At 37.1% G+C, this 18,689-nt stretch overlaps 1 protein-coding gene across 11 annotated transcripts in view; it reads right to left on the reverse strand.

The window, feature by feature from the left end:
* Nucleotides 1-18,689, reverse strand: part of PTPRM (protein tyrosine phosphatase receptor type M) — a 453,496-nt gene that overhangs the window by 263,236 nt on the left and 171,571 nt on the right. For all 11 annotated transcript variants that reach the window (XM_039549187.1, XM_039549181.1, XM_039549179.1 and 8 more), the window contains exon 7: nucleotides 14,107-14,400. In XM_039549187.1, the coding sequence (XP_039405121.1) occupies nucleotides 14,107-14,400 (294 nt within the window). The remainder of the gene's footprint in view (nucleotides 1-14,106; nucleotides 14,401-18,689) is intronic.

Raw genomic sequence — 18,689 nt, forward strand, 5'->3', positions numbered from 1 at the left:
TTCAGTCTAACTTTTACAGTGTCTGTCCTTCCATGCTGACTACAGAAGTTACCAAAGGTACACACTGAGTAGCACAACCATCATTCCTGATAGCCTATGTAAAAGCTGGAGGCAGCTCTTAACTGGGAATTTGTATTTCTGCTGAATCTTAGAAATTAAGTTTATGGGAGTAGTATTTATTGTTTCCATAGGCACTAAGCTGTCTAAGGAACCACAGCATTTCCTTAGATTACTCATAGCAATGCTGGGGCAAAATCAACAGAAAGTTTGTTATGAAAATATTCACAAAACTTTTTCAAGTTTGATCATGGGAAGCAAAATTATTCTAGTCTTACTGGCTTATACTTTTGCCAAAATAAAATGACCTGAAATAACAGTATGATGCCAATACAATTATACAGCATAATCAGATTGCTTACTAGTACCTTAAAAAAAACCATTTCTTTGTTTCCATGATTACTCCTGATAAATACCATAGACTTCCCTCAGAATTTTATTTTCAGCAATAGATCATTATTGGTTAAAAAAAAAATCTAGTGTTATTTCAATTATTGCTTTATCAACTGTGCTTCTCAGGATTATGCCTACGTAACCCATTTTGTTACAAGGCTTACACATGAAATGCTACCCAAAAACTGGGGTGAAACATACTGAATAAAATAGGAGAACTAATGAGAATGAGGAACAATATGAACAAAATAAAATGCGAGGAATCGGCAAAAAATGCAGCTCTGGATTAATGAGCTTCAGCCAAACAACAGCTTTTACAAAAAGAAAGGACTGAAGATCTCCTGAACCTCATCTAGAGTGCTTTTATCTGAAATTAGCTTACTCTTTTCCCCTCTTTGCTCCTCAGAAGGAGACAGATTCCACCTTCACTTCTGCTTACCCATCCACCCCAAAAAGCCGTTCTTCTTGCCCTTTTTGTTTCTCTGTATGAAGACTTAGGATACATCTATAATGAGTGCCAATTTTTACAAGTTTTGAGCTGTGAACAGGTAAAGGCTTATTGACCCATGACAGCTTCTGCATGCTCCTGCAGATTGTCTCATTCTAGAGCAATCTCAAGTTGCTGCACATTTCAGCCTCTGTTTTTCACTGGAAAAAGTGATTCCATTTGTAATGTCAACATCTAACATCACTGCAACACGTTGAAGCCTTTTTTCCCCCCTCCCAAACAGCAAACCCAGTAATTTTTGTAATCGTGGAAACTTAAAATTGAAAATAGGCAATTTTCTTTTTTCTCTACATCATGTGCCCTGTGCCTCTATTATAGCAATACAAAATTGTGATTTGAATTCCTGGACAATTTTGTACCACCCAAGACAAATGACATCACTGTCAGTTTCTTTTAAAAGAGTATCTTAGTAGGATATATTCTTTAATGTTTCATACTGGAAAAAAAAAAAAAAGCAGTTATTCACTACTACTACTTTAAACTATATTCAATGTATTTTTTTTCAGCCATGGCATGTTAAAGTAAAGCAACTAAATAACTTCTGAATTCATTTGCTAACATTATATTTGATGTTTTGCCTGAGAAATAGCACCAGCAACTATACACCTAGAGACACCAGTGCACACAGTTGTCACAGACATTTTATCATCAGTCCCTTACCAGCTGTTTGTGCAACTTTGACAAATATTAGCAAATTATTCAGAAATGGCTGCTCTTTCTCTTTCATCATGATGGAAACTTTTAGCAAACACAGTTCAGCTTTTGCTGAGAATGAGTTTAAAATTAGCTTATCCATTGTTACGTGTCTTTCCATCGTTGTTTAACAGCTCCACCATCCCTTCAGGGCAAGAAATAATCTTGTGGGGAAAAAAAGAGGGGAAAAAAAAGGGGAGATAAAAAAGAAACTGGTTGCTTGTGCTTACAAAAATAAACCTAGATGTATGAGTTGTAAGTCTGAAAAATAAATAAGTCATCGTTTATATACAATCTAAGAACTTCACAAAGATTTGCTCCATTCAGTTGCTCAGATGTACTAGGTACATTCATTTTTGATCAAAGTAATAAGCTATCTGCTATGAAGAAATAATTAAATATTTAGATGGATCTGAGATTTACTCATATTCATAGAATTCTCTGAAGGTTACCTTCTTCTTCTTCATGCATCCTTAAGACATTGAAAAGGCAGAACACTCTGTTGCCCTGCCATTTTAGCATTTCAACTTGTCAAATCAACTGCTATTAGACTACAATTGTTACAGAAGGCATCTAGGGCCATGCCACTTAAAACTTCTCAATAACAGAAGACAGCGCAAAACATCTTAAAGAAAAAACCTCTTATGTGATCCACTGCAGAACTATGCATCTGTAAAGCTCCAAATGCAGAATAAAGCACTAGGATGTTATCTAATTACAAATCAAATAGTTTTAACAATCAATGCGTAAATCATTTTGTGAAGATTAAAACCTGCTGTATGGATGAAAAGAAAGAAGACATACAAACTGGTCTCAGCAGCTTGCAGTAACATCCAGGAAGCAACTACTGCAGAGTATGAAAATGAATGCAGAAAAGTACTTTTCTGACAGATTTTAAGATTTTAACACTGACTGCTTTCATAAGCAATGAGCTGTAAGTGAAAAGATTAACAGTAAAGTGGTAGTACACACAGCAGTAAACAACCACTTGGAATTTTAGTAGATAGTCTCTGAAAATTATTGTTATGAAAATAACCTATTTTCAAGTCACTTGTTTTAGGAACTCAGGACCATATTGTACACTAACTGCTTAGCAGAGATTATGTCACTGTAACACAGAATAAAATAAATTAATTTTGGAAGATTCATGCCAAATGAATTCATGCCAAAGATTCATGAACAAACTGTTCTGTGATGTTATCAGAGCAGTAATAGTTCATTGTTTAAATGGACTCAGAAGTAAGATGAAAGTAATTTTTACTCAGTAAAGAGTCCAACTTTCCTGCATTTGTAGAACCGTATTTTGAGATGAATGGCATATATACTTTGTTTAAAGAATGAACAGATAGCATATTAAGAGGAATCAGTGTGCAATTAGACTTGTGCCTAATTAACAGTGATAACTAAAGCACATAAAACACTTCTGTAAATGCAGAGCTCAAATGAGTGCATGGAAGAAGAATCACTTATCTAATTTTTAAATGAGAGTGATTTTGAGCTTTGCTATTGCCTGTGAAAATCTGGTACCCAAAATTTTTAAATATTAAATCTTTTCTAGCGCTCCCTTTGAAAGAAATGAACAGGGTAGCCTCATAATGTTTTTATTTTCTTTGAGACTCCAGTACCGGAAAGCAAAGGGTCCATCTCAGTTAGTAACTGGACAGTTTGAAAATGAGAATACACTGTCACTTCTCCTACCAGAAACAACTCTGTTCAAGATTAAAAAGAATCTTGCTAAGGTGGCCTTAAAATATCATCATTCTTCATGAACAGTCTTAGATACACACTTAGACAAAGTAAAGGTTAATGAAGAGAAACAGTCTGAGAAGCCCTATCTGCATATTACCGTGAATTACAGCACGATTCAACAACCACAATTTTTCATCTCCTTTTACAGTAACTGAAAAAAAATAACAAAAGGATTTTTAGTTTCTTTTTAAAACAACTAACAATGCAATGCTGTTTGTCAGTGAAAGGTTTTTGACAAAAGAAATGCTTTCATTGATTACCCTGAATTATAAATTATAGCTCTCTAATTTTTCCTCTTATAAATGAATACTCTTCACAATCTAGCCTCACATGTCAGACAAAAAACTGAAACTTTTATAATGGAAATTTAATTATAGTACAATTTTTGCCAGTTGTCGTTCCAAAGTCATCTATAATTATGCTCAGGTCATCAAAAGTTATTTTTTTCATTTACTTGGCCAAATGTGCCAGTAACACATTGGTTCATCCTCTCAAATTCAACACTATACAACAGTAATTAAGAAAATTACAGATTTTTTTTTATTTTTTAAGCTAATTGCAAACAAAATATCTGCAGAAATAGTCAAAACAAAGAGCAACTGACAGACAATTTGATTTTTGTTTCCAAAGAACATAAATTTTTAGAAATGAAAACGCACTTCTGCATGTCAGGAGTAAACACTTATTATTGCTTTTTTGTTTTACATGCATTTTTCCATATGATAATTCTAAGAGATAACAGTCCACTATAAACATAATTTTCTACTGCAAAATTTTGGCACCAAAACACCTTCAGAGAGCTTTTTGAAAATTCCGAGTCATGAACTAACAAATGAAACTGAACTCTCCCTTTCCCAAAAGAAAGCTCTCCTCTCTCCTTCCAGGAAGTGGATCAAGTTTAATGGAATGAGTAAGCATGAACTAAATACACAGATAGTTGTTAATAAATTTTAAAGAATAACAAGTGTGCTCAAATGACGGTATATATTGAAAGACAGCTAAATGCAGACATCAGAAGTATAAATTTGAAAATACAATTGTTAAAACTATTTGAGATGGCTGGGCATACTGAAGTGCAAGAGCCACAAATCACTAACTTCACTGGCAGTTTGATTTTAATCTCCACTATTTGTCTTTTAATAATGCTAGGCAAAGCATTTCCCAATTTTATTTCTTGTTCCTTCTTAGAGATTTAAGTTAGTATTTCCTTGCTGAATGCTTTCCAGTAAAATTTTTTATTTCCTGGGCCAGAATTCATCTAGCCATGTAGATACAGAGTAGAAAAAAAAAAAAAGAATATAGAGCAACTTTCCTTACTCATATATTTCTGGCTTCTTAAGAGTCTGGAAGAATCTCAGCTCCATGGGGATGCCCCTCTCTGCCTAAGCAACACATTCAGTAGCAATTAGATGGATTACCAAAAAAACCTGTTTTTTTACATCTATAGAAGCTGAGGTGTAGTGCTCTGTGAACTGTGTCAACTTTATTTTTGTTGTAAACAGAAATGTGATGCACTCTTGCTCACCATGAGAGATCCTTGGACTGTAGGACAGCATTACCTGTGCTATTTATAGCATTGCACCAACCTAGTACCCTGAAGAGGGAGAATTTTTTTTTCTCCAAAGTCAGGATATTTCTTCATCAGGATCTGCCCCGATTTCAGGTCTCAAACTTGACGCATAGTCCACAGTCTAGGCTACAAAGTTGTAACTGAACTTCACAGACAAAAGTAACTCCAGAAAAGCCAGGACTCAGCACCAGCTTTTCTTCCTGGGAACCTTTAGGAGGTTGGACTGAATTCTGCATACGACTCTACATTTGCAAAACAAACAGTGATTTTTGGTTTGCAAAGCCAAAATACCTCCCAAGCACCGACAAAAACTGGAAGCACCTGAGTGGTGTCATTGTTCATTTTCCTTTGAAGTGAGGCAAAACTAATACACCATTCTTTCTAAAAACCTTTGATACTACTTTTTTCATAATTTGAAAAAAACCCTCAAACTACTAAAAGGTTTAAAAAACTAAAGCATCTTCGTGTTTCTACATAATTCCTGGATGTTTCCTGCTTCATAGACACTTCAATAGAATTGTGCAGTTATGTGTTTTTAAAGCTGGCCAAAGCTGCTGGGCAAGATAGCACATGGTCTAACAGTCTCAAACAAAAGAGCAAGCCCTAAAATATTAAAACCAAGGAGCATGCCTGTCTGGTCATCCATTTCCATCTTTCAATACTCTTTAAAACCACTGGCAAATTTCATCCAAGTAACTTGCTTAAAATTTAAACTGATTTGACACAGTACTGCCAGAATTTAATTCCAGAAGATGAGAGAGCCAAACTTGTGCTCCCATTCAGGAGGCTCAGGGCAGACAAGCAGAAGTCTAACATTGAAGACTCCATCTGACAACATATCTGTGGTTAATTGGGTGCTGCCTCCTGCCATGTAGGTCTGTCATAATGGAAAATGGGATTACCTTCACAAGGTGGTGATATTTAGCAGACAAATCTTTCAGAAATTAGGCCTCTGTTGTCTATGGGACATCCTATTTTCCTGACTCCTAAACAAAAAGGAGTTTTTAGACTCGGCTCAGAAGTTCAAGAAACTTTTTTTTTTTTTTAAACAAGAAACCTGTCCTTTAGAGCCTAAAATTCCCTTTGGCCATAGGGTTGATACATTCATATGTACATATGAAGGAAAAAGAGATGGAGAGAGATGTGTGTGTGTGTGTGTCTGTATATACACATACACACTCTTTGACACACACAGTTATTCTTTTAGATACAAACTGAAGTAAATGTATTTTGGTCACTTCAAATGTATAAAAGATTTTGCTTTGGTTTTGGATAAGACCAAGTCAGAGGAAAAGCCATACTCTCCTGTCTCATTTGCTCAAGTTTTTGCTGAAAGATTAGCATAATTAAAAATGAAGTTTGCCTATGAGTGGAAGACAGTATGGTGTAACTGTACGTGAGAATTGGAATAGCTGATGTAAGAACTGGCCTCAGAAGAGGGGAGAAAATGCTCATCCTAAAGTTGGTAAGGATAAATTTCAAGGCACCCATGGAACTTCACTGGAAAGGCACAGAATGCCCTTTCCTGTTATTTTTAATTCCTTTTAATAACAGAGTACCAATGCATTCATTTAACTCTGCAGTAATAATATACTTCTGAAAAGAGAGATCCAAAGCATATATGAAACAGCTTATACTTCATTTGTTCAGAGCAGAGTTAATATAAGGAATGCCCTAATAGTATTTTTTACAAGTATTTACAAGTATTTATAGTTCACCACTTCTATTAAAGGTGCCCACATAGCAGTCTTTTATTTATAACCACTACACTCCCAGCTTGCCAGGTTTTTCTCCATAACAAGAAATTCTTCCTGAATTGAAGTCGGGTACAGTAACTGAGTGTGTGTTTTTTGAGCTTATCCTTGTAACTAATAAGAGACTGCAACAAAGACTGGAGATGAAGATATGTCACAGGAGAAATCATATTATCTACTTTTCTTTAAGGGTCATTATGCTTTCTTCACATTCCCTCCACCTGGCAGATGTGAAATTATTAATTTTGCCCCTCAGGTTTGCTCTAAGTTAGTGAAGGTTCATTTGTCTCAAAGAGCAGGTTAATTTCTTCCTCTGCAAATGTTTTGAAATGGGAATCTATTAAAGTGAAGAAATAAGTCTCCATTTATATGACTGCTTTTCACACGACCAAAGACATGGCAGTTCTTTTTACATACTCTGTTTCCACCCCCATATTAACTCAGCTCTGTCAGGAAAGAATCCCAAATGCTTCTCCTTATTCTAATGAGGAGCTTCTCAAAACAAACCAATCTGACAGCCAGGTTTCACGCTCTGTGTCCTTACCAACACTAGACTGTGTCTATATTCCTTCTATAGTTCAGCACACGTGTCAGAAAGAGATCCAACAGACCTACATATTTGCAGCAGTTTTCCTGTCCTCTTTTTTTCCCTCCCCTTCATGTGATGGTGAATGAAAATGTTCTGTTTCTCAAGTGAGATCTCTGGATGCTCTATCTAACCAAAAACTATTTATTTGGGGACCAATGGAGACACATAAATGCAGGCATTAGTAACTTCTATGGAATGCCAGTTCTCTTGGTTGCTAATACTAGGAGAAGTTTTTGTGCTCACAGACTGAAAATTCACTGAATGGAGAACCAACCTGTGATGTCCCCTGCAAGAGAAAGACACATTTGGGATGAAAGGGCAGATACTCTGATGGTGTTTATTTCCTAAAACAAAATGCTTTGGTTTTACTATCACTGGAAACCACAAATCTAGAGAAGCATCCAGAACAATGTAGTGGGACTCAAACTTTTGTCTGTGATGAAGTCTTTCCATCACACTGTACCACTGTTTATACAGCTTCAGGGAAGGACAGGAATACAGTGGAAAGATCATGATACATCCCTGCTTATTAAAGCAGAGTCTAGGAGAATTTGACACCATGGTGACAGCTTCTCTTCCCAGATTTTGACAGAAACTTGGAATCACAGAACAGCTGAGGTAGGAAGGGTCTGGTTCATCTGGTCCAGCCCTCACTGTACACCACTCTTGCTCAACCAGCACCAACTACAGCATCTTGTATGATGCCCAGATAACTTTTGAGTATCTCCAGTGCTCTTTCCTCACCTACAAAACCATCTCATCAAAGGAGTTCAGGTTCATCAAGCATGACTTGCCCTCCGTGAATCCATGCTGACTAATCCTGATCATGTTTTTGTCCCTTGTGTGCCTGGAAACGGTTTCCAAGATTGGTTGTTCCATCATCTTCCCAGGGATTATGGTGAGATTGTCCAGACTGTAGTTCTTTGGGTCTTCCTTTTTGTCCTTCCGGAAGAAAGGAGTGGCATTTATTGCAGTTGCATTCACTGGCTTTGTTTGGTGTTCTTCTTTTTTTTTGTTTTCAGGAACTTAAACGGACTCCTAGGGGAAATTCTAGACTGTGAGATAAGGAGGGAGAGAACTGGACTTAAAGAGACTTTTATATGGGAGGAATTTGGATTATCTGGGTTTTTCTCAGCCCAAAATCCCCAATAACGCAAGGGGAGGCTGTTCTGTAGCACGGCATCAGAGAAGTCATCTCAGTAAGTAACACCTTGTGTGCTTCTTTCCAGACAAATGGCTGCCAAAGAAGAACTTTCACATACTAGTCAGTGCTGAAAATCATTTGTGTTTTATGAAGGGCCCCTTCCAAGAAGATGCATTTCTGTTTTGCTTCTCCATCAGAAGTTAAGTGAGCAGTGATGCACACACATGGACATGTATCTCATGATGCAGTATTTTCCTGAAATTCTATTAAAATCCTTCAGTTTACTTCCTGCACATCTGAAAGCTGCAATTCACCTGCTACAGTGCAGAAAATCCAAAACTAGCTTTTACCCTTAGGAGAAAGTGCCCTTATATGAGCTGGTTAGTGTATCAGAAAGGCATTTAGAAAAAAAGGACAATACAGTAGGATCTTACTTTCATAACAAAATCATAAATAAAATATAAGTTCATTGTGGACTTCTAGTTCTGATAAATCAATGTAACTTCCTACTAAAGTTTATTACAGTTTCAGGTTAGGAATGGTGACTTTAGAAATATCATGGAACTCTTCAATGGAAAATAAAATGGTGCAATATCTGCAACCCTCCTCCTCAGGGGTCAGGTGTCTCTGACCTGAGGTCTAGCTCTAATATAACACACCTGCAAAAACCTTGGTTAAAACTTCTGAAGAAAATTGCTAGGAGAAAGAGCTGTGGAAAAAACCTGCAGTATGGCTTCAAGTTGACATTGTGCTATGATCACAAAACTAAGCAATGTTAAGACTTTTTTATATGCCTGAAAAAACGTCTACACAGGCAGTTCTCCAAGGTATAGCAACGAGAAGGAATAACTTAATTCCCTGTGACACTAAGATCCTTCCTCTTTTCTTGAAACAAAAAGGTCAAAAGATCAAAGTCTTACAGGACAGATAAAGGCAGCTGCCATTTCAACGTAGAGAAGTTCTTAGGAAGGAACTCATCTTTCCTAATAGTGATATAGAATGGGGAAGGGCATGGAAGTCAGCAGAAAGCACCACTGAGTTTCAAGAGAGGCTAGGGCACCGACACTGACAAAAGAAAAAACTAACTAGAGAATTAATAACAAAAGGATGTGGGAGGGTAGAAAACAGGGAAAACCAACTGCAAAACTGACTTTTTACTCAGAATGTTGTACACAAGACTGTCCATCCTGTAGGACCTGAACAGTGTGCCATGTCATGGAGCAGGAAGAAAGTGGTGGGACTGAGCACTGTCCAACATACCTGAGCACACTGAATTTACATGCAGGGTTCAAGACAGTTCCTGGCCTGTACCATCTGCCCAGAGATACTTCCACCTGGTGCAACCTGATGCAGCTCTTAACTGATCAGAGGGAAGAGGATACTCATTCCATCATTGTATTCTGACACATGAAGGTTTTTTTCACAATGCCAGTGGATGCCACTGGGCAGCACAGAACTAGTGAAACAATTTTGAGACCTTGGAATATTAACCAGCTGAAGCCAAAGCAAAGAGCAAACTGAGAAAACTGAAGATTATTCTTTTTCAAGAGTGGGGATTTAAAGAGTTCCTCTGCTCTGTTCTTCCAGATTGTAACAAGCCTTCTAGGAGTACCAGACATTTTATAACAAACCTGCAGCAGGGTTTCAAGTGCTCAGTTGTACTGGGATAACAGCTTTCCTCCTGACAAGCTCAGGTGATGGGGTAGAAGAGACAGCAAAACCAACTATGTTTAAAACATTCCTGTTATTTCACTGTATGAAAATTATTGGTTAGATTGACAGTGATTGTTTTTGCAAATACTCCAGGGCAGTAATTGTGTCTTAACACAAAGAAGTAGAGATCTGGCTGTTCAAAAAACTCCACAGTTTGGGGATAATTCATCAGAAGATTCTTTCATAGCAGTCTTTTTTATTTATTTTTTATTTTCTTAAATTCCAGTAGAGTTTTCTAGCACAGTAAAGGAAAATATGCTAATTTTCAGAAATTATGCCAAATGTCACAGTGGAAAAAAAAGAATATGAGAAAAAGAAAACAACTTTCCCTAGGGGGCCTTAACAATCCCCTCCCTTAGCAGGAAGGAGGATTTTATTCTAACGTTTCTTCCTAAGGTAGCTGTCTTCAAGACGTATCTGTTCACCAGCAGATTCAAGGAACAACATAAATTAGAAAAAATGTCTCCTAATAGAGGGGCCATAGCAAAAAAGAGAAAAAAATTGCAAGAGCTCATTTAGCAGTTCTGCATTATTCAGGTGTGTTTTAACTGGGGCACTGTCTCACTACCAGAGTGCAGGGACACAGATCAAGATTTGTATCACGCAATGCATGTCAAAGACAAAACACGCTGGAAAGCCTTGAAATAAATAATTCTACGCACAGAAATATTGATATGGATAAGAAGAAACTACAAAACACAGTCTAGCTTATTAATCCTTCAACATATCTACTTTAGTTTTACTATGGACAGTTCTACTGGTTTTGGGTCCGACTGGGTCTCATCAGGAACAATAGTGACAGGACAAGAGGGAACAGCTTCAAACTGGAAGTAGATTTAGATCAGGTATTAGGAAGAAATTCTTTACTGTAAGGTGAGGCACTCAAACAGGTTGCCCAGAGAAGTTGTGGATGCCCCATCCCTGGCATTCTGTATTCTATGTTCACAACACCACATGAGATGGTTGTGGGGAGAGGGAGCTTTGAGCATGGAACAGGTGATTTACATTCCAGACAACCTCGGAAGGCCTCCATTTCACACCTTAAAATGAGAAAAACCCCTTTTTCTGAGTCTGATTGGTTCATCATGGCCAAAATCCACTAAACTCCTTCAAACCTGAACTCCACACTCCAGGTTAAATCTAATCCAGACCTGAATGTAATTCTTTGGCTTTCCTGAGAATTACACTGAAAGAGCACTTACATTTCCATTATATTTCATCAAAAGGAAACAATGCACTTTCTAAACTGGCAACTGCTCCAGTGAGTGTGATGCAACCAAGTCTGGAGAGATCTTTTTTCCTTGCATTCTAATTATAGCTGCTTTTATTTAGTAAAGTTACAGATAAGACTTGTCTATTACAAGCCTCTGAAATCTCATTTTGCTAAAATGAAAACATATTTCAAATGCTTTGGAGAACTATTAAGATTATTGAATGCCTAGCATACTGCTTCAAGTCTCCAAGTAGTTCACTATCTTCCCCTAGGGAACAGGCAAGCAGCATGCAATTATCACAGTAATTAAAAAGGTGCAATGATTCTTCTCTTAAAGACTCCTGTTTTATTAATTCTATGGTATGCTTTGGAGACTGGCATTATTTTACTCCTACCCAGCTTAATTATACCGTCATTAGTTTATCAGCATCTCTTTTTAAACCCTTGGGCCAGTTATTAGCATGTCACTTGCTAACAGTTAACCAATAACCACTACACCTTCAAAGCAGGGTCCTCGCTATAAAAAAGCCAATTTGTAGAGACAGATTTAATATCATCATTCAATTTACATTTTTCAGTCATTCAACTTTCTGCTTTTAATTTAAGAAGGTTACTGTTTAGTTTAATGAAAACACAAATAATTCTGATGTATTACAAGACATTACCAGGTAATAAAACACTTCCAGTACACAGTGGTTTATGAAACTAAATGCATGTTTTAAAACTCAACAGTATGTACCACTGAGAAGAACAGAAAGCATATGATATTCTTAAATATAACTAAAATTCTGGATATCACTCTCTACTAAGTCTGGCTGAGGTGGAGTTAAATTTCTTTCATAGCAGCCTGTGTGGTGCTGCATTTTGGATTTGTGACTAATCCAATGTTGGTAACACACTAGTGTTTTAAATGTGCTTGCACAGCCTCAAGGCTTTCTTTTTCCCACTCTACTCCTCCAGCAAACAGACCAGAGGTGGACAAGAAGCTGGCAGGGGACACAGTAGGGACTGCTGTGGCCCCTGTGACAGTATGGAACATCCCTGACCAAAGGGATGTCCCATATCATACAATGTCTCAGTCAGAAATCAAAGCCCAAGGAAAACAGGAGGAAATGGGGATGTTAATTGTTACTCTGTTTGTCTTGTCAGGTAACCAGTGTGTATGCCAAGGTACTACTTCCCAGCAAGTGGATAAAGATCTGCCAGCCCATGAGAAACAGTAATTTCCTTTTTCCCTTTTCTTCCAAGTGCAGTTTTGCTTCACCTATTACACTATCTTTATGTCAATCCATGAGTCTTTTTGCCTTCCTATTTTCTCCCTGTCCCATGGCCGAGGTGACTGAGTGGCTACTTGGCTACTGCCTGGTGTCAATTTGCCACACCCCATAACCCTGCAGGACAGACAGGCTCACTTACTCAGCACCCAGTACTGCATTAACTGATCATACAAGCAGATGAAAAAAACTATTAAAAAAACTGTTTTAATTTTAGAATAACTTGAAATACTTTTGTATTAAATACGTACTTACCTAGACAGACATTTACATTATTATGAAGGGCATAGTGACCCAGAAACCCTCCTGAAGGGAACTATATTTCATTTTTATGCTTCACTTTTGACTCAGATGAAGTTATCTTAGTGTAGGAGAGAAAATCTTATAAATACTAAATACTTAACTATTATTATAACTTAGCTATACTGCTTTTTGGTACTTTTCATTAAATGCTTCTTTCCAGTAATGAGATGAAGAAAAATACCAAAATAACATCAAAGAGTTAGTACTTGTATAAGTTTGCACCTTCACAACATAATAGTGGGATTCTGACAGCAACTATATTTCATTTTGTGTTTGACATCACACCAATTCAATTCAACTGAAATGACATTTACTCACTGACAGGTGGCCAGGTGACTTTACAAAAAGTATATGCAATGGAAATACATTATTTCTGTTTAAGTATGTCATTTTTCCTATTAAAAAGGCAAGTAAGACCAAGTCATTCTTTAAAAGACTAGGAACAATAAGCTAGTAGTACTTGTTACTCCCATTTTCTCTAGCTACATTCCTGCCTATCTTCCATCAGCTTTACAGCAGCAGCGAGATGATTCAAAATACTGGGGGAAAATACTAATGACCAAAGAAAATCCAGGTCACAGTATCCTCTATTATTTTCTGAGCAGCTAAATCCCAAACTAATATCACTGCCAGTCTTACTGAAAATTACTGTAATATTGCTTTTGCATAATAGGTGAACTTTGTATGTTATTACAATCAGAGGCCAGCTCTATTAATTATAACATCCAAAACAGGAGCCAAGATTGCTACAATGCACCAGAAATTGCACTGTCTCATTTAGTAGAGAGACATGCTGTCAGTCACTCAAGAAAGCAGACCTTTGCTAAACCTCATCTGCTAATTGAGACTCAACAGGTAATGCTTTTGCTGTTACACAGGATCTCTTTCCACTTTATCTACAAGTTTGATATAACTGACATTGAAAAAACAAAAGTATGCACAGTCATGATTTCATCTACAATCTACAGTGGCACTGAAGGTTGCTTTCAAGGTCACTGCAGCTGGAAAATGTTAATAGGTTATACTTAAAACCATTCAGTCTTAATTCCCGCAAACTGCTGGTTTAAGACAGTAAAATCTGCTAGTGAATTAAGAAAGACGCTGTCACCTTGGATATCAACTTTCCTATCACCTTGGAGTACTCACCAGCACATTTTGTTCTTGTTTTGAGAGCTGGGCCAGGAGATCCTGTTCCTCCTTCACCTGGTCTTGTAAGTAATACACTGATTTCATATTCTGTATCAGGATCCAGGTGTCCAATCTTATAGCTTGTGGAGTCCACGGGTTGTATGTCATACCAGCTTCCACTTGAAGTTCGATACTCAACTTCTCTTTGGATAATGGGCCCATCCCCATTGATGGAATTGGCATTCAGCTGTATCCAGAGGTAAGTTGCACCGACTGAGGACAGCTGAGGTGGAGCAATGGGAACTGGTGGCTCTGAAACACAGCAAGTTACAGTAACAAGCTAAGATTACACTTGCATTTTTTCTGCTGCTAAAACATTCAAATAAGCAACGGGTTTTGTACTACATTGGAGTTGAAGACTGCATGAAAATATGGATATGAAGAAATCATCACTACAGAATGATTTATTTTCATTAAACTGCAATATTCAGATTCTTTTGCTTATGCACTTGGAGATTTTAACCTGAAGCTTTTGGTTTATACCACCTAACTTCAAACCAGGTGCAAATGGAATTCTATTCACTAGACACTCCATGGCAACATCCAATTTAAAAAGAAAGATAATCTCAGGTTTTCTCATACAAATACAGTTCTTACTGGATATTAATATTAATCCTACTCAAGACTTTTTTTTAAAGCTAAAATTTATGTTGTAGCTTATCCTTACATGTAATCAGAACAGGAATTTTTGCACAAAAAATTTATTAATTATTTTTCATGTACTTAACTACTCAGCCTTCATATTTTCATACTTCTGTGTAAACAGAATAAGTGCAGTAATTTTTCAAGTCCTATACTTTGGTTCAACTTAAAGAGCTTCTAAATGAAAGCTGGGGGATTTCTTGAATTTTTACTAGGAGTCTGTTTCTACCTCATGTAATGGCTACTTTCACTAACTACCACACTGAAACAGTACCCAGAGCAAGCATGCATGTGATATCCTGATAGTTTGGATTCTAAAGATTTCAAAAGTGACCAAAATTTTAAACCCACTTTTATTTACTATGTGATGGGCATCTTCTTTTAAATTAGACTGCAGAAGTAATTTGCAGATATCATCTTTATTTAAAGGTAAATAACAAATTCTTTTTTCCCCTACTGGTTAAATTACTCTGCTGTTTTATGCATCACATCTGAAAAAAAATTCACCTTCCCATTGGTCAAATATATTCAAGTAGAATGAAATCAAGTCACTGTAATAAGGCACTATTTGATCCTGTATTCTCAACATATCTATCAGCAAACACTGCCACCTTCTTAAGGCTACACAGAATATGTAATGAACGCAGGACATCTGTCATCCCTAAGCTTTAGATTCAGATTTATCCTCTTCTGCTAACCATTTCCCTCTGTGTTGGGATACAGGTAGTCAAGCAGACAAGAAGCTGAATTTACATATTTCATCATTTTGTCATGGTCTTCAAAGTCACAGTTAAAGCAAAGAACATAAAAGAATGAAGCAAAAGGGAGAAAGGATCTCTGGGAAGCATTCAATATTTGCTGAGAAACAGCAGATTTGCTATTTTAACAAACATGTAATTATCCTACAGTATGCTACCTTTTTTCATTTACAGAAAGAGTAACTCAGAGCACTAAGTACACTGAAGATTAGCAATGCCTTAGATGGATGGTATTTCTAATTAGCAGTGTACACTTGAATGAAAGCTTCGATCTGTGCAATGTGTTAGCAATGGCTGAAATACAACACTACAAACCAGCCAACACAGGCATCCTCACTGTGTGTTTTCATCTTAACAAAACTAAGTGATTACTAGCATGAAGAACACAATAAAAAAGGGCAACAAACCAGAACATCTCTTAAGATATTTACTAATTATTACTAAGTTGAATAGACATAAAAATAGCTTAATATATTGTGGTAGATTCCAGGATATAAAGAATATTGTTTAGATTTTCAAATCAGCAGTGAAAAGCACTGTTTTATGTCAACAGCAATATATGGCAAACTGATGTCATTGTTCAGTTAGTTTAAAAATGTAAAAATGTAAAAATTTTTTTTAAAGTATTTAAAAATACTGCAGTTTTATTGAAACTATTCTTCCTAAAGTATATAAACTATGGCTTCATACAGTGATAGTATGTCTGGAAACAGTTCTGACTTGACTCAAAATGATTTAGCATCAATTTAAATCATTAGGCTGTTTTGTGAACCAAGACCTGAAATGGAACTTTTATAGAGCATCCTAAGGCATTTACTTAGCCATGCTGAAAGAACAGTTAATTACTTCCAAGTTTCAAATGCTACTAAAGGCTGTTGAAGTGCCATTCAAAATGCAAACTCAGGAGTTAGGTCACTAAGGTTAGTGATTACACCAATTCATTCCAAATATTACAAGTACTCGAAACAGACAGTATTTTATTGTCTTTTTATACCTCAGGGCATGTTTTTCATTTCTCTGGGACCACAATGAAAAAAGTTAATTCAAGTTGCATTATTTCAGAAAAGCCTGCATATACTGCAGTTTGATACTATTAACATAGTTTAATACCAAAAGTTACCTTCTTACCAGAGATCGAGACTACCTAAAATCAACCTTTCATTACAAATATAATGCTTATATGATTGGTTAAAAACTCAGTTAAGCAGATTCTCTAACAGAAACATTATATATCCAAATATAATGAACTGATTTCATGACTGAAGTATGAAATGTATTCCTCCATCTTTTTAATTTATTCTTTCTTTAGATGGAATAATTTAATTTTTAGCATGCTGAGGAGTTTGAATCACTTAGTCAAGTAAGTACCACACTGCAGCTCTACTGTCACTAAAAGCAGTTCTACTGGTGGCCACTGAGGTAGTCTCAATTAAATACTATGCAAATTAATACCTTCATCAAATGATACAATAGACTTGAGATTTTAGAGCTGTGTATGTTATAGGAAGGATTTTCAACTGACAGCAGAAACACGTTTGTAGCAGTGGCTGTTTAGTACAATGACTTATCTTAAACAGGAGTTCTTCCTTGCACATCTCTCCTGAAGCAAGTGCACAAAGCTGTTCAGTACTGCAAAATCCTTTTAAATGTACACTTTTAAAAGAGAATATTAATTGAAACAAAAGAAGGTAAGTTGATCCATATTTCAAATGTTATGCTTTTTAGACTTTGGACAGACATGTGACCTCTTCTTGAATTCTCTGACAAATGACAACAGGCACAGACCCTTAGAGAAAGGTAGCTTTAGTGGCTACCTTACAGAGCCAGGGGTCTGCAGGTGACAGCTTTAGGCAGGTGCTCCCAGGTCACCCTACATAAATGGATCATTTATATTAAACATGAGAAAAAGACAGACTTTATGACCAAGAGCAGCCCTTCTCTTACACAGAGGATAAAAACAAATGCAGCCATACATGCATGTAAGCTATTTATTCTTATGCACTTCTTTATTAATTGAAAACACACTTAAAACTGCAACTCCTTCACTTAAACTGTTTTGTACTTAGATTATACAAATTTTCCAAACATTTTCTACAACATCCTAACATCTTTTGCTTTGTAGTTCTTTCAAAATTTTAATTGGGAGGGGAAGGGCATCACACTGAGACGCCAGTGGAGATAATGTAAATCTCTATGATTTAAGTGAGTTAAAGATGACAAAAATAGACATTTCTTCTCTGTGGCTCAGAATCACTTCCTTGAAAAATGACAAAAATCTACTCCCTCATTTTTTGCAAATGCAGGAATGCGTATATATTTATCTTCCCCTCTTTGTCACAGAATCATAGAATCATAAAGGTTAGAAAAGACCTCTAAGATAATCAAATCCAACCTTTGACCCAACACCACCATGCCAACTAAAGCATAGCACTAAGTGAATGCTTTCAGGGATGGAGACCCCACCACCTCCCTGGGCAGCCCATTCCAAAGTTTAACCATCCTTTCAGTGAAAAAATTCTTCCTGATGTCCAACCAAAATCTCCCTGGGAAAGCTGGAAGCTATGACCTCTTGTCCTGTCTCCTGATGCCTGGGAGAAGAGTCTGACCCCCACCTGGCTACAGCCTCCTATCAGGTAGCTGTAGAGAGCAATAAGGTCCTCTCTGAGCCTCCTTTTTATCCAAGATAAACACCCCTGGCTGCCAGCTGGTCCTTCTATAACTGACCCTCCAGACTCTTCACCAGCTCTGTTGCTCTTCTCTGGACTCCAGCACCTCAATGTCTTTCCTGTAGTGAGGGAACCAGAACTGGACACAGCACTCAAGGTGTGGCCTCACCAGCGCTGAGTACAGGGGGACAATCACTGCCCTGTTCCACCTGGCCACATACAGACCAGGATGCCACTGGCCTTCTTGGCCACCTGGACACACGCCGGCTCAGATTCAGCTGGCTGTCGACCAGCACCCCCACATTTTTCTCCCCAGCTTTTAGTGCTTATGTAGTTCCAATTTTCACCTACCTTTCCTCTCATTTCAAAACACCTCCCAGCTTGCCTTTCCTTTCAGCCCCAGCACAAATAACCTCATCTGGGTATGCAGCTTCTTGTTCTTGCACTCCTCACTACCCACATCGCTATCCATCAC

Source organism: Corvus cornix, chromosome 2, assembly GCF_000738735.6.
Source record: "Corvus cornix cornix isolate S_Up_H32 chromosome 2, ASM73873v5, whole genome shotgun sequence".
NCBI classification, from domain to species: Eukaryota; Metazoa; Chordata; class Aves; order Passeriformes; family Corvidae; genus Corvus; species Corvus cornix.